Source organism: Crinia signifera, chromosome 3 (assembly GCF_055691185.1).
Source record: "Crinia signifera chromosome 3, ASM5569118v1, whole genome shotgun sequence".
Lineage (NCBI taxonomy): Eukaryota > Metazoa > Chordata > Amphibia > Anura > Myobatrachidae > Crinia > Crinia signifera.
The window spans coordinates 245,198,918-245,225,792 of NC_139219.1; the positions used below are offsets into that span (position 1 = coordinate 245,198,918).

A 26,875-nucleotide genomic window follows, 5' to 3' on the forward strand; every position below is an offset into this window, starting at 1 on the left:
CTCAGGTAAGATCTAGTTTTGCTTTACAAGACTATGCAACCGGTTAGTCTTGAAACCTATTACATAATCCAGGAAGTCTATAAAAAAAAGAGATAGTGTCTATCCCGGCATTTATAAGAGTCCAATATTTCTCTCATATACACTCATACAAGGGGGGTGACTAGCATTGAATGCCTTATTGGCTTTTAATATCCATATTTCCTAATATGTATTTTATATATAATCAGGAAAAAGTTGCCATCTATCTGATCTTAAGAACAGTTTTATTGTGTATAACTTAAAAGCTTACATTTAAAAAGACAAAGACAAAAACAAAACATTAAAGGACATGGATTGCAGATGGCAAGTCATTCAGGAAAACATGGTCTTCTTTCTTTTCGGCATTTATAAACGGCAGAATACAGTATTTCCAGCCAATAAATGGGTCAGTGGAAAAAGTCTTCTCAGTCACTTGTAGTTTGGGATATTTAAGTCCAAAAGCAACTCCTATTAGAAGACTGTTCATATAATAAAGCCAGGGGACATTCATATCCATGTATCCTGGGATGTGAGCACACAAAGCAGATATGAATATTTGAAGAACCAGAAACGGGGCCCAGGAGCTCAAAAATGAGAACAGAAGAGCGGCTGTGAAAGATCTTCTCCTTTGGACTGGCCATTTGTCTGCAGGCGGGAAGGACAATAGTATGGCGGTGCTTTCACCATATGATATCACCTTCAGCGATTTGATTAAGGTAACCATTTCACAGCAGCAGAATGCAAACACTAATAAAATGGTGATGGCAAAGGCAAGAGACAAGAAAAAACTTTGGCTGCTGCTGTATAAATCGCACTTGTCTGTAGGTGGCTCATTGTCCAACATTAGAGATTCATAAGGAGACTGCAGGACATAGGTAAATGCTGCAGTCCATAATAGGAGGACACAAATAGTGTACAGTGGTCCAGGCCAAATCCATATAATTCTTTTGGACTTTACAATAGTCAAATAGTAATCCACACCAGATACCAAGAAAATTGGAAGATGCAAGAGACCATAAGTGCGAGATATTATCTGTGTAAACAGACAAATATGGTAACTGGTGAACCGGACACCTAAAACTGTAAAATCCTGAAAGTAGTGAACAGCCGAAATTGCAAATAAAAGGGTAAAGTCTGTAATAGCCAGTGCGATGCAAGAATAGCCCAGGAAGCTGGCACGCACATTCTTTTGCCTTGCCCAAAATATAAATATGTTCAGGAGCACTTTTCCAGTTAGTATCAGGATCAATATGCAGCTGGGCCCAAGCAGTTCTAAGTCTGTGAACAGCACTGTATGCCCATTCATTGTATCCAGGTCAGAACGGTTTGCAGCAAGGAAGTAGACGATCATATTAGACATGGTGGCATACATGGTGTCCTCTACAAGCAGCTTCTTCCTGGAACAACAAACAATTGATATGTTAGTGTTTCAGTACAACCATAAACATACAATTTTTACGGGACAGGGTAAGAACGGTAACACAAATTGCTATATTTATTGATCACCTGTAGTGGAGACAGATTTGTTGCTTCAATGAGTTTTAATGGCAATTTATCCTGTCATTTGTTTATTTTTTATTAAGAAAATAGTAATACTGGAAGTGGGCATCATACAAGAATCAAATTTGAGAAAAACAGATAAGGATTTTTTTTTTTCCATTTACACAGGTTTGTGCCAACTCTTTCAATAAATACAGAGAAAAGAGAAACTACGATAATTGAAAAGTAATACGATCCTATATGTGGAAGAATTCATTCTCTAGTTCTCATAAACCTTAAAATCTTTAATTTCAGTGTGCATTGCACAATTGGGAGGGTAGAGGTCTGACAGGCTAGGTAGCATTCTTTCTGGGAAGGAAGAAAAGGTGGCCATACACAAATACAATTTGGTCCTTTTCTACACAATTTTGATGCACCAGGCTGAAAAGTGTCCAATTGTATGTAATTTACTTAAAATTTCGACCTGATGCGCAGGCCTGAGCGCTACATTGAATTATTAGGTAATTTTTGCTGCTTGCATATATTATTTTGAGAGACCCATATGCAAGCATAGCTGCTGTCTATTACAAGATTGGTAGTTGCTAGATCCAAATTGGATAAAGGAGGGAGGCCTGTGGCCACTATCCATGCCACCGCCTATTGCCTTTAGTAACCCACAATGTTGCAAGCCAGCATGGGTCCATTTGGGCTCCCATATTCAGACCTTTCTCCTACGCCTGTAACATCAGAGGTCCTTTCTCCACCTTGGATCTAACCTAACCATTACAGAGTAGGTCTTGCGGAAGCAGGAAAGGTGTCCAGACCAGGGCCTTCTGCCTACTTTAAGGAGGGGTGAATTTTTTGTGACATGCTCCTCACACCTTACTGAAAGGGTCAAAATAGTGAGAAGTATCCAAGGCCTACCATAAACAGAAAGGGAAGGCTGACTATAAGGCGGCCTGGAGGAGAATTAGCACACTGTCCAAACACCTGAATGGTAAATCACTTAAGGCTTCTGTAAAGCTCTTCTTATTCCACTTCTCCCAGGGACTTCCTGTGGATGGAAGTCTGGGGAAAAATATCGGAATTTTTTTTTAATTAAAAATCGAATTAAATATTTATGTATTCTCTTTATTTTTATTGTTTAAATACTTAGTATAATGTGTTTTGTGGAACTATCTTCTTAATGTATATTTCATAAAAATGTTTAAAAAAATGGAGTATTTCTAAGGTTAAACAAGAGGGAAGAGTAGTTTGTACCATTTTTGTATTTTTCATAATCCTAAATGACAAAAGGTGGGTACAGGCCTTGCTCACTGTACTGCTTGTGGGATGCTTGTGATTCATGACCAGTTGTGGAGGTCCCCACCAGTCCTGTGAAAAAAAAAAAAAAGGTTGGACTTGGCCTTATCCAGAGCTTCACTTGTAAGAAAGGAATGGTCTAATTTTGTGATCAGGTAGAATAATGAATCAGTGTATAAATCAGGTTGGTAGAACGTTTTTTTTTTTTTTTCTGGGTTATCATGGAGGGTAATCTTCATATCTGTGGAACTGCCATTCTGCTAAGGTAATGGAGAAGTATCAACAGACCTTTAGAAGCTATGCAACTTTTATTAGAGTCGAGAGAGGGAGAGATCGTCATGTAAAAAATTCATACCTGACAAAAATAGGATCGTAAATGTTAGAAAGGTTTCCAAAAAGAAAAAAAAAGGTGTAATTTAAAATACAGATTTTATCACTGTTGTGTGGTTAAAAGGTAACAGAAAAGTCATTTTTCGCAGGTTAAATTACCTAGACGAGATTCTTGTTATAGCATGTTATCACACAAAGTTTGGAGGAGTTCCACATACTGTACATAATATTTTGTTGTGATGTGAAATTCACTAATCTCAAATGTATGATCATCTTAGTGTAGTGAGTGTTCATATTTGACCTTATAGTAATATTTCCTGTGAATTGCCTTTTTCATATAAATAGCAACATGGTCTTCTCTTTCAAGAAGAAAGCCACAATTGCTAGACCACATAAAATGCACACAAGAAAGTTCTAACATTGTATACAATTATTCTGATAGATATGCTCAACAGCTATGTTGTACTTATAGTTCATACAGAGTAGCTTTAATTTGACAATGTATGGGGTCCATCCTATTTGGTGCAGATAATTTGCAAGTGCGAATCATCACGGCACCGGGCCCACTGAATTCGTTTAAAAGCGCTCGCACCTCCATACGGGTGCTAGCAATTTTAAGTGAATTCGGCCCAGCGAAGGGTGCAAGATTGACCTGAATCGGGTGCTGTTGCCGGTGTTTAAACTCATGAAAACGGCACCTGAATGGCACCTCCCACCCGTCGGACCCAATATTTGACCCAATAAATTGACCTCTATAAATGATGCTTGTTTCAAAATACTATGATAACCTGCCACACTTTAAATAAGGAAGCATTTTATTAAACTCCCAGGTTTTTGCACATGAACGCACAGCAACCTAGGATTTGGTTATGTACCCAGCATGGTGGTCCCGGGTCCACAAGCTTGTATTTGACCTGAAATTTTTTTCCAGGTATTTCTTCCCGGTTTGGTTACCTGGGGTAAGTATGAAAGATGTGACCTGGGAATTTACTCTCTGGCTGTTTTAGTTGGCCAGGAAGGGCCACATGATGCCTGCTGATAGCTGGAGAGTGACAGAGCACAGTGCAGATGGCATATAGTGAAAAGCCTTGTTTACAAGATATAAGTTGAAGACTTTCACTATTTTTTTAATATTTGAACAAAAATCTTATTTGAATAAAAAGGGTTTGAAAAGGAAACCTGGTATAGTATTTTTATTGGTATATGATACATGGAATGTAAATTATTTACAATTGTAAACCACACCCAGTCCATTTAGGGCTGTCACATTTGAATGACCTTATTATTATGTGCCTGCAAACAGTCTCCTTATGGAGGACACTGCCTTAAATCTAGGAAAACCATCTTATGTCTGAAAGGGGCCAACCCAGGAATTTCCTGGGTCTGTGAAGTAGTGTGATATTGGGTCAAAAAAACAGAAAAGAAAATCCCCGGTCTGAGTAGGGAAATTCCTGAGTGGTATGTCTGAAAGGGGTATTAATAACTAGGATTAGGTCTGTCTCGGGTTTAGTTTTATCAGCCTTATATTTAAGAAACTAAAATAGTGGGTGTGTGTGTGTGTGTGTGTTCTAGAGTGGGCTTCTGAACAACTTATGGGCTTTTATAGACAAAGCACAGAGTAGACCGGGTCTTTTCTGAGGCTGTCAAGTTAAAAGGCTAGCTGGCCTATTTATCAAGCAATATTTTTCGGCTAAATCCCCGAAAACATCCGTTTTCGGGGGTTAATCGCAAATATTAAGTATCACCTAAATGTATTAAAGGGGAATCTCCGATCCCTGCTAGGATCCCCCCCTGCAGCATCCCCCATAGGTTTCTATGCGGGATGCGAAGCTGCCCGATGTATCAACATCGGGCAGCTCGGCATCGCAGCCCTGGGCTATCGCCATTCTGATATGACAATAGCCCATTGTAGCCTATGGTTACATATCGCACTGCCAGAGCGGCAGTGCGGTCAGCGGGGGGGGGGGTCAGCGCATAACCGCACATGCGCAGTCCCCCCGGCTTCCGGCTCCAGGCATCTCAGGGACGGGCCCATAGGCGTGCGCAGCCCATTTCCTTAGGGGGTGCACCATTGCTACTTAGTGAACGATCCTTGTTCCCCTCACTGCATTCTCACACACAGCGCACTCCCTCACTGTATATGTCACACACAACCTTATTCACTTGTCCCCAGTCTCTGCACACATTACTTGCAGGCTTTAGCCAGGAGCCAGCCTGCCACAGTTCACTAGGTACTAGGCTGCAGCTTCACTAGTCCGTCTCCACTCTCTCCACCCGAGCACAGGACATGTCAGGGGCGTGGCCTAATCACGGACCTCCGTGGCCACTGCCCCTTTAAAAAAAACTTGTGCTGAAGGAGCCCAGCCACTGCAGCCAGGCCAGCCCAGGTACTGCTAGCCAGCCGGGGGAGGGGGCACTGTCGCTGACAGTCATTAGAGGTGTTGCAATTGCCGGTCATTAGGAGGTGCCTGTGCACCCCTGGCACCCCCTGTGCGCACGCCTATGGACGGGCCCTGTCCCTGCGCTCTGGCAGGTCATACATTGGGGCGAAATGATCGCATTTTACAATGCGATCCTGGCCGGTAATATTCCGCTCAGATCGCATTGTAAATGCGATCAATGATAAATGGGGGCCTAGGTCTTAAAGTTACCGCTTCTTTTCCACAAGCTACATTCCTGACATGAAAAAGTATGGGTTCATTAAGAATTAAAGGGGATTGTGAATGGCTTTTTGGAAATTATTTGTAGACCAGTTGAAAGTCACCTCTTCCCCAAACATAAGGAGATAAATACTGTATGTCAAACTTGCACAAATGGTAATGAAAGCACAGATTTTGTTCCAACTGTTCTAAAACCAATAATGCCACAATCACGAATTCCATCAACCAACCAGGTATTTTGCCTAAAGGAATATAAACACATAATTGTGAATACAAAGAGGAAGTATTTCATGTGAAAATATATCCACCTTATAATAAACTTTATCTGAAATCTGGGTATGATAAAAGCAAAGTTAAGACTGGGACAGCACGGATTGTGTAATGGTTAGCATTACTGCCTCATAGCACTGAAGTCACGGGTTCAATTCCCACCCTGGCCCTAATTGTACGGAGTTTGTATATTCCCACCGTACTTGCGTGGGTTTCCTCCCACATTCCAAAAATATACTGGTAGGTTAACTGGCAAAAAACAACAAAATTAACCCTAGAATGTCTGTGTGTGCGTGTACATGTGGTAGAGAATATAGATTGTGAGCTCCATTGGGGAGGGTATGGATGTGAATGTTGAAATATTCTCTGTAAAGCGCTGTGCAATGTGTGCGCTATATAAATAAATAAGTTAATATAAACTTTCTTATACAAGCCAAGTATAAAAAAGGCAAGGTTTGTGGTTTATATAGGGGTGAAAGTCTGATGTGCCTCTCAAAACAACCAAGAAGAGGGCAGTTTGCATGAATTTATGGATTATCATTTTTCTAGGTAAGGGTGTAATCTTATACCCCTTTCACACTGCATTCCCAGATCCAGTCCGAGTCACTGAACACAGGCTGTAAGCTTTGTCACAGCAACTTTAAACCCATTACCACTGCAGGCTGGACCCAGGACATTGCTAGGCTTCTCCTTCCAGGGCACTTGGAGAGGGAATATCCATGTGCCGGGAATGCGGTTCTCCCTATGCAGTGAACGTGACCAGAGTTGGACAACCTGGGTTACACATTCACAGTACACTACCGAGCCACAAGTCTTGAAGCTTATGCAGTCTCTTTTCTTTCTTCCTTTTCTACCCTTCTCTGTCCTAGCCCTCCCCTGGGGTCCAGATCTGCTAACAAGATTCTTAGATGTTTCTTATGCTGTCTTAGATCTAAACTTCTCCTAGTGCTCCAGGTGGACAAAGATGATATGGCCTTTATCCAGGAAACTCACTTTCAGGAGGAAAAAGTCCCATTCCTTTGCAACTGAGACTCCCTGCAGGCTTTTTTAGGCAACAATAGTTTGGGTAAGACATTGGAGTCTTTTATATGAAATCACTTAAACTTCAACTGTTACAGTAAAATGTAAAATTTATCAAGTTTTCAGATTCTTTAATATTTATGCCCCAAAATGTAACCAACTTAAATTCTTAAGAAGTCTGTTTGAGCAAGTCCATGCTTTGACATCCAGTATCTTGGGAATGGCGGGGGGACCTCACCAGAGTCCTACACCCTACCCTGGACTTGTCCTTTACATCCTCCAACCATCTTGATTGGCACTGTAAAGTTTGACGCTCACTTCAAGAGCACCAATTTGTGGACACTTTGAGATCAAGAAACCCTGTAGAATGAAATTGTACTTTCTTTTCCTACCCCCACAGGGTTTATTCCAGAATTGACGTCCTGCTCTTAGAACAAACACCTTTACATGATTGACAATGTAGAGATCGGACACCTTACCAGGTAGGATCATGGTCCTTCATCTCTCACAATTAAGATATTTCACCCCCCGCCTATCTATACATGGAGCCTCAATGAGCCTCTCTAAGTTCTTGGTATTGTAGGAATCAGATATTTCTTCTAATGAGAATCCTGACACGTCTGCTATTATGTTGTGGGAAACTAACTCAGCTCGTTTCCCATATGAAGAAACAGAAGAGGTAAAAGATCACCTTTTACCTCTTCTGTTTCATCATATGGGAAACGAGCTGAGTTATACCCCTTTTACACCACAAATCCTGGTCGGACCCTGGTCTTTGAACATGGGAGTTTCCAGGGTTGGACCCAGCTTCATACACAGCACTGTGACCCAGGTCTGCGCCATTTACACTGAACCTGGGTCAGCACTGCTTTCCCCTTTGGATGACATAAAAAATGTCCGTTTTAGGATAATCTGCCATCCAACTTTCCCTCAATGATTTAAAATAAAAATTAAAAGACATGACTAGTTAGCTTTGAAAAATGTTGGCTTGTTTATTTTGTAAAATATTTTTCAAAAAGTTTTATTCATAGCGGTATACAAGTGCAGCATCTCCCATGTGCTCTCCCCAGCCCCTTCCCCGGCAGCAGCAGACCGAATCTCCCATGTGCTCTCCCCCCCCCCCCCAAAAAAAAATAATAATATAATAATAATAATAATAATAATAATATAAATGATAATGCATCCAATTATCCAATTATGATTTATGTGTGCACTGCCCGTATCCTTCCTGGCTGCTGTCTTTTGCCACTGCAGTGCACTGTGGAAAGGCGTCCAGCACTTCTAGTATCCTTTCAGCACTACCCAGATGTCCCAACCTGGGTTGGGACCATTTACACCGCCCATGACCCAGGTCCAACCAGTGTTCTACCCTGGTCAGGACCTGGGTAGGAGACCAGTGTTACTCGACCTGGGTTGACCCCTTTTACACCAACGCTGACCTGGGTCCGACCTGGGTTATTCCTTGGTGTAAAAGGGGTATTAGTTTCCCACAACATAATAGCAGACGTGTCTCTTTTGCAGAGGATTCAGGCACTTGAGTCCTATCTGGGGATGTCTTTGTGGATCTCACTGAGGATAGGCATTCTCTTAATCTTATGTTGGATAAGATTAAATTGGATTATAAATAAAGGAGTTGTGTTTTCTCAATGGGGCAACAAACCCGGTAAAATATTCCCCGGGGGGTTACATGCTTTGGCTTCCACGCATATACATTCCATTTTGGATGACAATGGCCAAAAGCAAAAGGTCTCAAATGACCTTTGATATTGCAAAGGTGTTTCATGCTTATTATCCCCAGCTTTATGGGTTGGCGGAGAGCTCCCAGGAGAAGGCTAATCAAGGAAGTAAAGAGTTGATTGAAGCATATCTTAAATATGTCATATTCCGATATCCAATATCCTATTATAATACCTTTAGGGATTCCCTCTTGCCTATGATGCCCCAAGCATTTAATGTGGTACTTTAAACTGATAAGGCATTTTTCCTCTTTCAGTCCTGTAATTCCTGTCCTAGATACAGATGCATTACCCTCTTAAATGGCAAAGCTTATTGCCAATAGATTTAAGCTATTATTGACTGTCTTAATTCATAATGATCAAGTGAGTTTTGTGTTGGGATGTGAGGCAATACCACAACTCTCCATGCAATGCTGCTGTTGGCCAATGCTGGAAAATAATTAAATCAAATCAGCTGGTATTTATGAGAGGCTTATTCAAACATATGGGTTTGAACTTTGCTTTTTGGTGCTGTACACGGATCTCTCTGCCAGAGTTTGAGACAATGAGGATTTTTCAAACCCTGTTAAATTTTGAATGTATGTGCTAGGGATGTCCCCTTGATCTTCATTTTATGAATGGAACTCTGGCTAGGGCCTTTTACCCCAACATAAAAGGCCTGCGTGTTGCAGAATTGGAATACAAATTAGTGCTTTTTACCAGTGATCTTTTAGCAATTGTCACCAACCCAATGGTTTCCCTTCCTAATCCGATGCAGGGATTCAAAACCGTTGGAAAATGTCCTGTCTCAAAATAAATTAATCCAAATCAGTGACTTGGAATTTCACTGGAATTTTACTATCCCACTGAGATTCACACCAGTTTAGAATACAGTGCATTTACTTAACTTTGCCCCTGTAACGATTCTTGTAACGATCTAACATGAGCTTTCATCTTGGTCAAGTTGGGGCATATCAGGGGTCAGGAGGGTCAATGCCATAAAAGTAAATATATTGCCCTGCATACTCCATCTGTTACAAGTGTTGCCAGTGTCGAACACCAATAGATTGTTTGCGGAACTTCATTGTATGGGGATTAACTTTTTGAAACGGGGAGTTCTCCCACTCCACACAGACTATTCTTTGTTTAGGAGGAGACAACTGAGTGGTCTACAAATTCTGCATTTCGGCATCTATTATGATGCAGTTATGATTTGTAGAATCTTTAGCTGCTTTACCTTGGCTCCCTCATTTACTCAAGTGTGGGCCCTATTCTAACAGTGTGGAAAGGTCTTAGTGGCAAGAAATCAATTTCTCATCAAGTTATCCTCCTCATTTACTCGATAATCCAAAATTCTTCCTGGGGTAAAAAAAAAAAAACCTATTGTCTAATGCAGGTATTTCATGGTCCAACACTATTTGACTCATCCAAATTGCTGTCCTTCCATGAAATCCAAGCTAAATTGCAGCTACCGAGAAGATAGAGAGACATCTCCCAGTTAAACACTCCTGAGCAGAGAAGTTTGCTGTGCCGGGTTTTGAGACATGTAAACTTCTGAGGAACTGATGGTCTCTCCAAATGCCTCTGCCCATTTATCGACTGTATACAAATATCTGATTGAGAACCATTGTTCCACTTTAACAAATTTTACTAACATCTGCGAGAGGGATCCTGGTTAGGCTATTGGTGCTACATAATGGAAAGCCATCTTTGAAAAGTCTTGGGAGAAGCTCCACCAATGTGCTTACTCTTGAAACCAATTTTAAAGTTAGAACCAAAGGGTACTGTTGCTTGTCCCTTTTATCCAAAATGTATCCAGAGATACTGCAGGTTGTTGCAGGTGGTTTTGTCAGGTTCTGCTGACTTTTTGGAATTACTCGGTATTGACTGTATGCAGTATACTAGGCTCAGATTCTGGCTAAATTTCCACACCTCACCCATATCAGTTTACAAGAAATCCCTTTAGAAATATTTTAACAGTGCAGCTAAGGCCATTCTACAATGGAAATCTGATCTTCCCCACCTCGGCCACTGCTGATTGGTTTAAAAGAATATAAATCTATGGAAATATCCTAATGTCCTCTTCTGCTTGGAGTTCCAAACATATTTGGTGATTTGGTTTGCCTGGTTGGAAGTCCGACAAATACAAATGCGTAGTTTCTACACCCTAATTCTTCCTCCACAAATAGTCGTCGGAAAACATCTTGACCCTTTTTTCAGAGACCGGATGGTGACCCACTGGGTATGGATCATAGGATAAACAAGCATTAGATCGACCACAGAAGGTTGACATGCATAAAGGTCAACATGGGGTTGGGTCGACATGGAAAAGGTAGACAGTCAAAAGGTTGATGTGGTTTTCATGGTTTTTTTTACCCAAACGTCGATACATTCGACATGGACACCATAATTTAGCACTGCGTTCGCCATACTTCCAGCATGGTGCCTCGCTACTCTCACCACACTATTTTATCCTCCCTCCAGGCTCTAGTAGATCTTAGGACATGAAATACCACCTGTCGGCACATGTTGGCTCAAAAAAGCAAAAATACCCCATGTCGACATTTTGGTATCCCAACCCAAAAAGGTAACGAAGGGTAAGGACCTTCGAAAGGCTAAGAGGGAATGTCAGGAACCCCGGTTCTCAGACCGCTCGCGTGCGCCCCTTACCGGCATGCTGGGGTAATATACTTCGCAGATCAGCTGCCGGTACAGTCTGTAATCCCTGGCGTGGTCTCCTGCTTCCAAATCATCCCCTGTGTCACTTAGAGCTCCAGGTCTATTCCCTGGTCAGATTGCGGGTCACATGATCCAGGTAAGCTCTCACTCACTTCCTGGTCTGTGTGCTGCTGCTGCGGCTGATTCCCTCACCTGCATCTGATTCCCTCATTACCTGGAGGGATAAAAGCCTGTCTCACAGTCTCCTCCCCGTCTTGAACAACTCGTCAGTTTCCCCTGAGAGTTCTCCAGCGTCAGCTCCTGTCAAGACTCCCCACTTGCTCCAGAGGTCCGGTTTCCTGGGTCCGCTGTTACTTGTGTCATTCTCAGCGTCCCTGGTCATTCCACTCCTGCCAGAAGCTTCCACAAGTTCCATCTGCCGTGTGATCCAGTCTTCTCTGTGCAGCCCAGGTTGTCTCCTCAGCGTCCGGTTACCAGTGGGTTCCCATGCCCGTCTCCTCTCGGCTCCCAGGCCGCTCCAGCGATCCCCAGTGACCCCAGAGATCACCATTGTGTTTCCTCCGGCTCCCAGGCCGCATCCCACGGTACTCAGTCCCCAATACTGTGTATCTCCTGCTATTCATATTCCTCTGTGCCCTCTGTGTTGCTATCAAGCATTCAGTGCCATCGATCACCGTCGAAGGTTTAAGTACCCCTCAACATCCTTGCTCTAGAGACTCCAGAGTATCAACCCTGCCTAAGCCACAGAGGAACCTGGGCAGAGGGGCGCGACCTGGTCGGCAGTTGCAGCTAAGTCCATATCCCCTTGCGGGGGTCCCTGGTGAATACCACTGTCGGCTTAGACCCCGCACCTCTGCTTTAGGTCTCGGCCAATATGGCCCATTTCACATTGAAGATTGTTAAAAAGTATGTTTAATGGCCCCCCCATTGTTAACGCCACCCCACTATTGATGCCAACCCGAAGCGTGGCGAGCGCAGCGAACCCACGAGGTACGCGTCCTCCGACCTTTTCATACCCCTACTATCCACGTCGGCGTGGAGATGATTTTATAAAGTGTGGTGAGCGCAGCGAGCCGCCGAGCCCCGCGAGGGGACGCGTATCCCTGTGAAGTTATGCGCTTCCGCTCGCCACGCTTCGGGCTCACCACACTTCATAAAATCAACTCCACGCCAACGTGGATAGTAGGGGTATGAAAAGGTCAGAGGACGCGTACCGCCGCCCCTCCCGGGCTCGCTGCGCTCACCACGCTTCGGGTTGGCGTCAATAGTGGGGTGGCAATAACAATGGGGGGGGGGGCATTTCAAACATGAGGGGGGGGGTTGGTATTAAAATGGGGGGTTTTGGGCCTTTTTACATTTAAATCTATGTAAAATCAGCTCTCAGGGACCATTTTACATTGATTCCAATGTAAAAATCGGGTCGATCGCATCGCATGCGATTTGGTTGGCATGCGATGCGATCAACGCGATTTTTCCGACCCGATGGATACAATTAAAATAGGTGGCGCCGTGCTAGGAAACAAGTACCTAAAGAAATCCTTAAAACTTGAGCAGTTGGTGATGCTTGTGGTTAGGATAGAGATGCCCTGATCTTGGATAGTCGAGAACCATGTAAAAGGGCAGACAAATCCCAGGATTTCACTAAAATCAGTAAAAACCTTGATGCATCAGATGAAAACTGTTCTTGTGAGCAGCTGAATAATTGTAGTGTGAATGCAGGAGCATAGGCTTATAAAACTGCTTCAAAAGCTCCTGCAAACAGTCGGATTGCGTGGAAACATTTTAAGAGTTGTGCACCAGATCCAACCAATCCCATTTAAGAGAATAAAGGGTAGTACACACTATGCAATAAATTGCTCAGTGCATGCAGTTGCACACTGACCTGATAACCATATGGAATCATTTATGGGATCAACAGCACCAGTTACACAGTATGTCACAACTTAAGACACTGCAACCATCATGCTTTGATTGATTCCTGGATTCTACCGTATTTGTTTTTACAAAAACATTACCTCCTTATCCACCATGCTGATGGAATTCTGCTCTCCTTCTACAACAAGTACAACTGGAATTCTTCTCACTATGCTAGTATCCAGTTCTGTGTGTACTCCATGGCATCATCAGTTCTCCAGGACACAGTATCAATAGTAGTGGAAACATAAGCACATGCGGCAGCACGGCCGTCGCCCCCTCCTGCCACCATGACCCATGAGAAAGTGTGTATGCCCTTGTCAATTACTTGTGTACGTTGCTTCGTCATAACAAAAATGATCCAGTCCAATGATAACAAGAATGACCAGCACGCTCACATAAAGATATAAATAAAAATGTGAATAGTCTGCGAGAAATTATCCACATTAAAACCACAGTGGATCTGGTTGGCCGGAAACCCCCCTCCTCTTGGCAAGTGCCTTAAATTATGACAAAAATAGCACTGGTATATAATATGATCAATAGAGCTTCCTCCACATCATGCAGAGTAAGGGACAGAGCAGAGCTGCTGCACATGCCCAGTGTACCAGCTTCTGCTACAACATTTACTGTATGTGTGGATCTGAGCCCTCAAACATCACAATGGACGAGGCAGTAGCTGCCAGGTGGAAGAGACAAGAGCCTTTACATCAGGGGTGGGGAACCTCAGGCCCGGGGGCCAGATGCGGCCCCCGTAGCCAGTCTGAGTGGCCCTCCCACCCGCCCGACTGCTTTGCTGGGAGTCAAGTACAGGGGAATTCTGGCGAGAGGTCGGTAGTTTTCGCGAGATTCCTCTTAATCAACAGCAGCCGAAGACTGTCAGTCCTACTCAGCGGCAGCCACCGGAGCGTGGGACGGCTGCAGCAGGAGACTGTCAGTCCTATTCAGCAGCAGCCGCCGGAGCGTAGGACGGCTGCAGCAGGACAATTTGTAAGGGAAATTTTTACTTATGGCCCCCAAAGAATTTTTGGTACTTGTTTCCTTGCACGGCCACACCGATTTCCATCGGGGTGGTCGTGTCGGAAAAATCGCGTCGATCGCATTGCATGCGATTTGGTCGCATGCGATGCGATCGACCCGATTTTTATTTAATCAAATGTGAATAGGGTCCCTGGGACCCGATTTTACATTGGATTCAATGTAAAATATTCCCTAGACCCCCAAATTTTACAACGTAAACCCCACCCCACGATAGACGCCAACCCGAAGCGTGGCGAGCGCGTCCTCCGACCTTTTCATTCCCCTACTATCCACGTCAGCGTGGAGTTGAGAATATATAGTGTGGCGAGCGCACGCGTATAACTTCACAGGTATACGCGTCCCCTCGCTGCGCTCGCCACACTATATATTCTCAACTCCACGCCGACGTGGATAGTAGGGGAATGAAAAGGTCGGAGGACGCGCACCGCCGCCGCTCGCCACTTTAACATTGAAGCCTATGGCAAAATCAGGGGCATCGCGTCGGGACCAATGTTAATGGTCCCGACCGACGCGATGCCCCCGATTTTTCCTTTGCCGGCAAAATGGATCTGATTTCTAAGGAAATCGGGTCCATCGCAGGGATCGTGTACCTTAACTTAAAGGTACACGATCCCAACGATTGTGGCCGTGCTAGGAAACAAGTACCAAATGTTTTTCCCCATACAAACGGCTCTTGGCACAAAAAAGGTTCCCCACCCCTGCTTTACATGAAGTGGGAGTCTGTGAGCTTAGAAAGTGCAGTACTGGTTCTATTATGTTCGTGTACTTATTTATTATACGTTTAACCTTTTCCTGACCACTTATTTTATTTCAATGTTTGAAAGAGCCTACACTATAGACCAGGGGTAGCTCATGAGCTACCAACAGTTCACATTTTCCAGCTCTCCTCGCAGGTACTCAGGTGCAATCATTACTGACTAACACATTTTAAAAGATCCACAGGTGGAGCTAATTACAGTACTTCACTTGTGATTCTGTGAGGAGACATGGAAAACGTTAACTGTTGGTAGCTCTTGAGGACTGGAGTTGGCTATCCCTGCTATAGACCATCTGTACTGTACTGTTGAATATCAATACTGTATTCCATACACTATCCAGTGTATAAAAAGTAGAGATGTGCAGGTTCTGATTTACTCCGATACCAAAGCAGGATCTTATTGGCTATCCCAAATCACATGACAGTTGATAGCAAATACATTCCTTCTTTGAAATCAGAACCTGCACATCTCTAATAAAAAAGACCAAATTTCGGGGCGGATAACACTCCCCCAGACTCGTGTACTTACTCCAATGTCCTGCAGAGTGAGAGATTTTGGATTACATTTGGGAAACCCCCTCTAAAAATCCTGAGTTTGCCACGGAGGCGAGTCAGCGGGTAGTGTTTGCAGCATGTGCAAAGGGAGACACTTTCCTTTACAGCCGTCGCTTGTACCCAGGACTTAAATTAGAATGGACCGCTAATCAGAGAATTCACATGGACTGCAAGGTGAAAGCCATTGCTCCAAGAGAAAATGCCCCTTGCAAAAATTGCAAATTAATCTGTAAACGCTATCCACTCGCAGATCCATACACAATTCCCGAACCAAAGAAGAGACTGCTGTCTGTGCAAATCTGAGTAAAGCCCTGTACACAAACATCGATTTGCTTTTGATTCGATGTTAGATTAGATCTGGCATTAGATCTGTACTATTGCATTAGATATCGAAATCGATATACATTCATGGTACATTGTACACATTCGATTTACTAGATCGAATGCGATATTTCCTTGGCTGCACAGTAGATTTTTCTGTTCGATTTTGTGAAAACGGGAGCGCACATTGAATCCAATGCAGATCGAAAGTGACACAAAAACCATTCGATTTCGTTTAGGATTCGATTAGATTTTGCTTCTATAAGCAAAATCTAATCGAAAAATCGATGCATGTGTATAGGGATTTAGTCTGAGACTTCCACTGAACCAAAACAGAGACAGGCTGGAAGTGGTCAACGCTGACATCACAGACCCATCCGCCAAGATCCGGTCGCATTGAGTTTACAATCCATATGCATTTTCAGCATATTTACCCTTGTGCATGCGAGATGCGTACGGTACGCAGTAGTTCGATAATCGTTCGATTTGCAAATTCTCAGATTAGCAATCCATGCTAAAAACAGCCCAGAATGCACCCAAATATGATAGATACATTAGTTATGACGTTGCAGTGTCATGTAAGTATATGTTGATTACCAAGAACACAGTATTTTTTAAAAAATAAGCCCATTCCAGTCTAATAATCATTAGACAAAGCATCATTAACTGTGGTCACAACATTGGGCCCAAACGCATAATATTGATGGGTTGTGCGAAAGATCGTGTGCACATTGTGCGTACCGTCGTTACGATGCACAGGTCGAGAAGTCGGCCCTCAGATCAGACAATTTGCACATCTGATCCATTGCGGTCGTTCGACTTCTCCACGACCTGCATATGATCAGGTCATCCTGATGAACGGCCAGCTTTACACTGGCTCACTTTCCTCTTCCTGCTTCCTCTCCTCCATGTCTCTGCCTGCCTCTTGCCCTCTTCAACTCTTTTCCCTTTCCTTGTGTATCTCTCTTCTGTTCCTTCCAGCTCTCAGTCTTCACTATCCTTCTGTTTGCCTTGGTAATGTGGGGCCTCAAAGAGGCCCTGGTCAGTTACAGTACATGCCAGACACTGCAGGGTGACACAGCTTGCAGCAATGAGCAGGTAAGAAATGTTATGGGCAGTGGCGATTGCACTGATGCCCCTTTTCCATCTTGTATCCACCCCAGAATGCATTTGGTGTAGGTTTTTTATTATTATGATGATAGTTATAATGACACAATTTGCAGTCTAATCATTTATTCACCAGTGCAGTTCATATCTTTAGTTACACTCAATCAAAAGCCGGTATCCAAACTGACCACAGAATGATTCTAGGTCGACCAGGTCAAAAGGTCGCCATGAAAATTTTGAGCTGACAGGCGGTATTTCATGCCCTACCATCCACTAGGGCGGGGAGGGGGAATAAAATAGTGCCTGAAGCATGGGAAGCGCAGCGGTACACTTAGACCAGTGGTAGCCAACCCTAGCCCTCGAGAGCTACCAACAGTTCACATTTTCCAGACAACCTAGCTGCTGCACAGGTGCAATCATTAATCACTGACACATTTTAAAAGATACACAGATGGAGCTAATTAGCTCACTTGTGATTCTGTGAGGAGACCTGCAAAACATGCACTGTTGGTAGCTCTCAAAGACTAGGGTTGGCTACCCCAGACTTAGACAGTGTCCATGTCGACAGACACCCTAAAAACATTAACAACTCATGTCGACCTTTTTGTTGTCAACCTTTTGACCCTGTCAACCATATGATTGTAGACCTAGACAATGTTTTATACCATAACCCAAAAGGATTAGGCAGAAACGGGCAGCCATAGTAGTTTTAGGTCAGTAAGTAGTGTAGCAATGATTAAGGGTGTGACCACCATAGGTGTAGGGAGAGCAGCAGCAATGGGTCCCAGAGAACTGTCCCAGATGTACCTTGGGGTCTCTTACAATCTTTTTCTATATGGTCTACAAATAACTAATTACACCTTTACCAATGATGCTATTATGCCCATGGGGTGTGAAGGAGCTGCTGGCTGGGTTAGAGCAAGTAGGAGAAGTACAAGCAGATTCATCACACTGCAAAGGGCAAGGAGGAGGTGCAAGCAGCATGGACACAGGTGTTTAGAGCAGTGTATTGACTCAAGCAGGGACCTTGTGAGACGTCTTCAGTCATGGTATTGCTCTCTGATGTCCTGCACAGTGGAGGACACTGGGATAGACGCAATATTCTGCTATTAGCTCTCTTTCGCTCCTAGGGCCCCAGAGCCGTCCAGGTACTTCGTAGCCACCCACACCCATTTCAGGACCACTATAGGGAAATATGGGGACAGTGGACATTTATTAAAAACCAGGAGAGAACTGTAATTATCTCTAGCAACCTGGAAATACTTAATTGGTATGCAATTTAATTTAGTCAATACTCTTTGCTCCACCAAAAGGCTGCCTTCTCTAAACTGGGTGTGCTAAACTCCAATGTAACACTATAAGCAGGTCATGTTTTTAGGATTTCTGTCTATTAAAACTGGGTAATTATTGACACTACAATATGGATTTACTCACCTGTGCACAATTAAAGAAATCCAGTTGGTGGTACTTGAGAACGCATCTCTAGACCATTCTTACAGCCCAGTATGAAGGAGAAGGGGGTGTCTTTCTATAGATGCGGTCTCCTGAGCTCAAGTTACACACACACACCTGTATAAGTAGCTGTATCTGTAAAACACACACACACACAAGACAAGATATTTAGTTACATGCAGCCTTTCACATACTGTACACATCTTGCAGATTTTCCTTTCTATACATAATAATCTTAGAGAAATGTTAATTGAAACATTTTGTTAGCATGAGGTGAGAAATGTGATGCATCTTATACCGCTTTCAGACCGCACTCTAGACCCGGGTTATTGCGGCCCCAACACGGGTCATGGTGCGGTCTGAAAAGGCCACCACGGGTCGAGCAACACGGGTGTTCAACCCTGGTAATGACTAGGGTTGAACACAGCTATGACCCGTGTCAAGTGCAGTGTGAACGGGTGCCTGGGTCGAGCAACCCGTGTCCCGTTCACAGTATGGAGGAGACAGCACTGTCAGCTCCAAGTACTGCCTCCTCCCGAGCCACCGATGACGCGCCGCCGCCCAGCACCGCCCCATGTGACGTCACCGACTCGGCAATATGCCGTGTCTGAACTTTCAGACCGCATTGCCGTGTTGCTCTGGTGATGGGACCCGTGTCCTAATCCCGTGTGCGACACAGCATTTGCGGTCTGAAAGTAGTATCACATGTACATCCCACCCTAAACAGCTGAAATGTCAGATTAATATAAAAACAAAAAGAAAAACAGGATTATTTCTATGGGGGCAATAGTACAATAGTTTTTTAAGCTGTAATTGTTGCAGTGCAATTATTTTGAGCGCCTTTTCACTATCAGTCCAAATTATATAGGCGTAACCCAACTAAAGGAATGGGCGTGATGGAATAAGTGCTGGTTGAGCAAACAGTACACATTTCTGATCGCTGCCTCCGAGTGCTGCTCGTTCAACCTGACAAATGTGCACCTGTGGCTAGTTGCATCTGGCAGGGAAAAAAATTGAAGTGCTCCCTATATATACAAACACATTATTAGCCCAGGGGTTTCCAAATTCAGAACTTAACATACCCTTACAGTTCAGGTTTTAGGGTTAAGCATGCTTGTGCACAGATGGTTATGTCAAATTGACTGCTGAATTAATTAAGCCATCTGTGCTATAATATGGCTATTCTGAAAACCTGGAATGTCAGAGTGCTGTGAGGACCACTGCCTTAGTTCCTAATACTAGCTCCGGTCAGGGCTTAAAGTGGTCCTGGAGAGGTGGTATACCTCCTTTCTCCTAACAACGCCCCCCACCTCATTAGGCAGAGCCTAGACCAGTGACAGGGAATTTGCGCCCTACCGCCCATAAATGATAATGGTCCCACTAAGAAGGGGTGTTATCAGACAATAATAACTCCAATTAAAATTACAACACACAGTATCACACGGGTGGCCAAACCGGTCCTCGAGATCTACCAACGGTCCACGTTTTCCAGGTCACCTAGCTGGTGCACAGCTGTAGTCATTACTAAAACATTTTAAAACATGCTGCATTCATTCCTACTATAGATCCACAGGTTGCCTGGAAAACATGCACCGTTGGTAGATCTTGAGGACAGGTTTGGCCACCCCTGCAGTAGCACAATCATATACACATTCCACCACATGTATTGCCCTTGTGTCATATTCACACAGCAGTGCCTCTTATACACATAATGTCCACAGTTGTGCTGCTTAAACACATCTGTCTTTATCACTCCAGCAGCTCCATGCCCTATGTCTCTCCAGCAGCTTCCCCACTTCTGAGTCCCTTAAGCCCCCTCTCACCCAGTCTTCAGCAAGTACAGAGCCTGCTCCTCTAAGTGGCTCTTCTTCACTTCAGCGGCATTGATGGCATGACATCACATACACCATGCCAGCATCTGGGAGAGGCTTTTCTGCTGGAATTACTGTTCTGGGCTATGGTAGAGGTGGAACTCAGTTCCCCCCTCACTTTAACTCCTGGCTCCGGCACTAGTTAGAAACTAATGGTTTTAGTGTTCCTTCTAGGAACAGGGGCGGGCAGGGCGCCGCTGCACGAGAGCAGCGTCAAGGAGGCGGACCGGGCCCGCCGACATCACTGTTCTGGGCGGTCCCGGCCTGCTGACGTCACAAAAGTGGCATGGCCGGGCCCGCCGTCGTCCCTGATGGGGGCGGGCCCGGCCGCACCGAAGGCTCTCCACTGCCGGGGAAGCGACGGGCACCGCTATATACTGCGGCGCCGGGCTTCCCGGGTATCACCATAGGAACTCCTCCATAAGCAGCTGTTCAAGGGCATGTCTTTCTCTTTTTGTCGGACTGATGATTGTACATTTTACTTTACACCAATGCAATGTATACCCAGCGAGACATTGCCACCAACAAGACCTGGTATCGAAAAGGGTGTACACACTTGCTGATGTCGTAGCACAGGCCGCCCTGTGCTGGGATATCCTCTGTCATCTAACATGTATACACAATTGAGGACGCCGCCACGAAGTGTGCATCACCAGCGACACAGTGCTTACATACTGGACAATGAAGATTTTATCGCTCCAAACCATCGGAATCCGCAAAATCATATAGGAAGATGTATGAAGCAGTGATATATGAGAAGTGAACAGGAGGAAAAGTGGCCCATGGCAACCAATAAGCACTGAAGTAACATATAATTTGCATAAAATAAAACAATACAGAGCAGCTGATTGGTTGCCATGGGCCACTTCTTCTCCCTTATCACTGCTTCATACATCTACCCCTCAGTCATCTAGTAGTGTGTGCCCAGCTTACATGTTCTAAAACGGCACCTAGCACAGCTCTCCCACACAGATACACATGTCCGACTCCTAACACATGTCCTGTAGCCACAACCCCCCCCCCCCCCCCGTTACTGGGCAGCAGCATGTTCTGTACCTAACCCAGCCGGGGCCAGAGAAGCGCACAGGGGATGCGCAGACCACCTACCTGATGCCCCCACAACCTGGTGGGGCAGCCCAGGGACCGGCGTGAGAGCACTAGTTCTTCTGCCGTGTCGCCTCACTGCTGCAGTGGGAAGCCAGGTGTCTGCACGACGTCGCTCCCCTGTCATTACCGCCACACTGGTCTGGCTGGTTAGTCGGGTGTGAGCTCGGAGCCGCAACCCCTCACTTTGCATAACACCTGGGCGGTCCCAGAGGCAGCAAAGCCTCAGGTGTGCAAATCCTCTCCACCTCTCCGTGCAGCAGCCTTCCATCACGTTACTGGGCTGACAGCAGCAGGCTCGGTTATACACAAGAACGCTCTGTCCTCTAGAGCAGAGGTTCTCAACCTCGGTCCTCAAGGACCTTCAACAGTGCACGTTTTCCAGGTTTTCCACAAAGAATCACAGGTGAAATAATTAGCTCCACCTGTGATCTTTTAAAATGTGCCAGTGAATAACGAGTGCACCTGCCGGGTCACCTGGAAAATGTTGGGGGTCTTGAGGACTGAGGTTGAGAACCACTGAGGTAGGCAACCCTGATTTACTTCCTAGAGTTCAGAACATGGGACCCTCTGCAGGGTAAGGGCTACTTCACACGCTCCGGCTCCTGCCGGGCGGCGAAAACCCGTACGGCCAGAAAGCCGTGCCGCACACATTAGTTGTGAATAGTCACTATTGTGTCCATTCACACGGGACGGCCACGGGCCGGCCGCACGGTTGCAGCCGGATCCCGCCACTGGAAGGGACAGCTGTCGGGCTGTGGCCATCCCCTCCATGATAAATTACTGTGTGCTGCACGGCTTTCTGGCCGTACGGGTTTTCACCGCCCGGCAGGAGCCAGAGCGTGTGAAGTAGCCCTTAGGGTAAAAACTGGACCCGGACAAGAGCACAGACCGGACATCAAACTCTGCATTCCGGAGCTTGTAGTGTCCGGTCCTGGGGGTGACCTGTCCGGGGGACTTCATGTGACAGCTGTCACCAGGGAGAGGGGAGGGGGAGAATAAAGCCTCCCTGTATTGCCCGGGCATGTAGCAAAAACCGGACCACACGGGGAGGCTGTAATCTCCCCTTCCTGATGTCCCTGGTGACAGCTATCACAGGCATCCCCCTGGACCAGACACTACAAGCTCAAGAATGCAGTTTTTAATGTCTGGTCTGGGTCCGTTTTTTACATAGTTCTCTCCCCCCCCCCCCCCCCCCCCCCCCCCTGCATTAGCATTAGTCCCAGGGGGCTCCCACTGCACATGCTGCATCCATTTTGTTAATACCACACAAGAGTCCAGCATCTACAGCAGCAGCGCTGTTGAAGTCACTGGCAAAATGGCCACCGCACCATAGATCTGCAAATGCACATAAAAATCTGAGACCTCTAGTGCTCAGACTCCTGCACCGCTGCTGGCAGAGGGGGTGCCGGATGACCTACCAGTGGGGATTCTGGTGTTCAGGAGATCGATGATGGAATCCCGACTTACAGGGGCTATTCTTCCTCATGGGGGTCTATTACTCCCATAGAGGGAGAATCTAACCTGTGGCGAGCACAGAGGCTTCTTTGCGCTCACCCAGCTGTTGGCAGTTGGGATTCCAACGTCAGTCATTGTCGAAATCCCGACTGTTGGACCCTCATACAACAAGGCAGAGGGGAGGGGGCCTGGACGGAGGAGGCTGCACACGGTTCTCCTCTCTTAAAACAACCCATTTCAGAACATCATTAAACTCTTTCACAGGGTTGCCGACTTTTAAAAGCTCCTCTCCGGGAGAAGCCCGGAGAGGAGACTTTCAGCAGGAGCTCGGGGGCGGGGCTTAAATGTGACATCATTAAGCCCCGCCCACATGAAGGAAAATTACTAAATTTGCCTATCTCCGTGGAGGGGGCGGGGCTAAATGATGCGATTATGACCCTTTAGCCCCTCCCCCTCCCCGGAGATCTGCAGACATAAGGTAATTTAAACGCTGCTGTCAGGGGGGAGAGCCGCAATCAGGGGGGTCCCCCAGAATCCGGGAGGGTTGGCCACATTTCCAGGGGGCCGGGAGGGTGACCCGATTTTCGGGACCCTCCCGGCCATTCTGGGAGGGTAGGCAACCCTGCTCTTTCATAACAATAAAAAAAGTACCCTCACAGGGTTGCCTCAGGCATGGTGGCTTGCGCTACTTTGCTCACCACAGGTTACTATTCCAATGAGTTTTTCACTTGGATAACAATAGCCCAAGGTTCCACATGTTCTGTGTTCTGAACTTTAGCATAGAGAGAGAGCAAATCGGGAAAGGGGGGGGGGGAATCTCCGTTTTATTGTTAAAACTTATTCAAATTGAAAGCTTTTACAATAAAACTAAATGTTTGCTTGGGAATGACGAAGGAAGGCACGCAGGCTGCTTCTGCCACAGTAGGGATTGAGTGTTGGCTATTCTCCCCCCCCCCCCCCCTCTCTCACTGCTTTACCAAGCAATGTACAGTAGATGCCCAGCATAAAATTACTGGGTAAAGCAGCAAGTCCTGTGAGTGCTGCAACTTCGACTTCTACACACTAGACACGTTTTTAAAAGATATACTGTAGCTTAGAAGGGCCCTTCTGAGCAATATCATTGAAAAACATTTGTCATGTGTATGCTCAATACCGTTAATGATGCACACTTCTGCGCATCTTTAACATCCCCCATTGTTTGTGCATGCATCTCAATCTGACAATCGGCAGCGACTGCATGCACCACGGGGGACCCGGTGACATCACTAAACCATATTGGTAAACTATATTGTTCAGTATGTAGGCGCAATATGCAGGGCCGCCACTAGTAATGTTGGCAGTGGCATACCCCCCCCCCCCTCCATGTGCCGGCACCCCGCCTCCCCCTACTCCCCCCCCCCCCAATTACTATTACTTACTACTTACCAGCAGCAACGCAGCATCTCCTCCTTCCTGGACGGTCGGGAGCGCACACTGCACAGTGCAGCCTGCAGAGCACCGAGCCCCTCTGTATCCTAGGCTCAGTGCTCTGCAGGCTGCACTGCGTATTGTGCGTGCCTGGCTGTGCCACTGTGGGCAGCTGCCCGGGCCCCTCCAGAGACCGGGGCCCGGGACAGCTGTACCCATGGCACCCCCCTGTCGGCGGCCCTGGCAATATGGTATGGCCTGGCTTACTGCTTATAGGCCCATCACCTAGTGTGTACGGGGCTTTATTATACAGTTTCCTTTCCAAAGGCACCTTGGCATACTATATTTCTATCTATCTATCATTTGTAGAGAATAAAAAATGTTAATGTACTATAGTGCGGTCTTTTAACTATAAACCCTAAGAAGCCCTGACATGAGATTTTCAAAAGTCACAGAACCGCAGATTGCCTTATTTACTGTAATACTGTAGGGGAGCTACCAGTGCCAGATTAAGCCTTCGGGGCCCCCCTTGCACTTGTCATTACTGGCCGCAAACTGCATGGGAGAATATTACACTGTCAAAACACAGAGTAAAGGCAGTATAAACTTGGTCAATGGGTAACTGCAGGGGATATAGATAGATAGATATAGATGTGTGGAAAGTGGCACTCCTTTGGACTTCACAAAAATGACTACACACTGACACATACTTAAAATAAAACTTTAATACATACAAAGCCCACACATACTAATACTTACCTATCTTCTTCCTGTAGGTAGCCCTGGTCCTGTGTCGTCTTCTGGTCCTGTGTCGGCGTTCTTCTTCATGTCGACATCCTTCTTCAAGTCGACGTCGCTGTCGGCGATGGCGTCCGGAGTCCGACGAAATCCATGTGGGAACCTATGGAAGGAAACCATACTCACCTGTCCCGGGGCGACGTAGTCCAGGTAAGGGTCTTTGCAAAAAAACAAATCGACACCCGAAACCAGCCGGACAGCAGAGAGCCGCACGGTGTTTGTGTACATCGTGCGGCTCCGCCTCCCGAATGCCGCTATTGGCCGCCTTGCGGCTCCTGATTGGCCGCTAGGCCGCAAGGCGGCCAATAGCGGCATTCGGGAGGCGGAGCCGCACGATGTACACAAACACCGTGCGGCTCCTGCTGTCCGGCTGGTTTCGGGTGTCGGTTTGTTTTTTTGCAAAGACCCTTACCTGGACTACGTCGCCCCGGGACAGGTGAGTATGGCTTCCTTCCACAGCTTCCACATGGATTTCGTCGGACTCCGGACGCCATCGCCGACAGCGACGTCGACTTGAAGAAGGATGTCGACATGAAGAAGAACGCCGACACAGGACTGCAGGACATCAGGACCAGGGCTACCTACGGAAAGAAGATAGGTAAGTATCAGTATGTGTGGGCTTTGTATGTATTAAAGTTTTATTTTAAGTGTGTGTCAGTGTGTTTTATTGTACTATTTTTAATACTGTGGCACTACAAGACCCAGCGGGCCCTTTAATGCCCCGCAGGCTGGGACTTGTGGTTCTCCAAGTCCCAGCTTGCGGGGTAGGCTTGCTGGGACTCATAGTGCCCCAGTATTAGACAATAGTTTAATCTTTTTTTTACACCACTATCAGCTCGATGCCCACCGCCCAGGGGATCGAGGACAGCACCAGGCTTCAGCCTGGTCAGGTAAGTCCTGGAGGGGGGGGACCCCTTCATTGGGCCCCTGGCCAGGCTGACTGGTCGGTAGGGTTAATGTTTTGGCCGCGGGACCTTATATAATAAGTGTCCCCCGGCTGTGACATTACCCTGCTGGCTGGTTTGGCCTGGGGCTGGTTCTTAAAATACGGGGGACCCCTAGTCATTTTGTCCCCCGTATTTTGGGAACCAGCCCCGGACCTGGAGCCTGAGGCTGGTTGTTAAAAATCGGGGAACCCCTATTTGTCGGGTTCCCTGATTTTTAATTACCGGCCCCGGCTCCTTCAGCCTGGTGCTGGTTACAGCTGTGGGGGGGACCCCACGCTGTTTTTTTTTATTTATTTATTTAATTTTTCTATTTTTTTACACCTTGCAGCCTGCACGGATCTGACTGATCCGTACAGACTGCCTGTACGAATTCGTATTAGCGGCCGTATATATGGCCAGCTAATACGAATGGTTACACCATCGGAGGGTTACAAAGCAGTCGTATCTGACTGCTTTGTAATTTTCTCCTCCGGAACACGACTTTGCATACGACTGAAACAGTCGTATGCAGTCGGAGGGGAAATACCAATACGAAAAACTAGGTTTTTTATATTGGTAAATTTCCCCCTAAATCTCACCCAAGATTTCTGGACATTGGATAAATACCTATATCTGGCTATACATCTTCCTGCTTTCAACATTAAAATCTCCCTATTGTGTGTCCATATAA

General features: G+C 45.8%; 1 protein-coding gene across 4 annotated transcripts; it reads right to left on the minus strand.

Annotated features, from left to right (window-relative positions):
• Window positions 1-246: 246 nt before the first annotated feature.
• On the minus strand, window positions 247-21,891 carry GPR160 (G protein-coupled receptor 160). Of its 4 annotated transcripts, XM_083177795.1 has the most exons (4): window positions 21,599-21,890; window positions 18,603-18,755; window positions 2,758-2,871; window positions 247-1,415 (listed from the first exon to the last, which is right to left on the minus strand). In XM_083177795.1, the coding sequence occupies exon 4, from the start codon at window positions 1,388-1,390 to the stop codon at window positions 320-322; it is 1,071 nt and encodes a 356-aa protein (XP_083033921.1). In that variant the 5' UTR covers window positions 1,391-1,415; window positions 2,758-2,871; window positions 18,603-18,755; window positions 21,599-21,890; the 3' UTR covers window positions 247-319. The 4 variants fall into 4 exon arrangements, with proteins under 4 accessions (XP_083033921.1, XP_083033922.1, XP_083033919.1 ...); XM_083177796.1 differs by lacking the exon at window positions 2,758-2,871 and having other exon boundaries at window positions 21,599-21,891; XM_083177793.1 differs by lacking the exon at window positions 18,603-18,755.
• Between the last annotated feature and the right edge of the window lie 4,984 nt (window positions 21,892-26,875).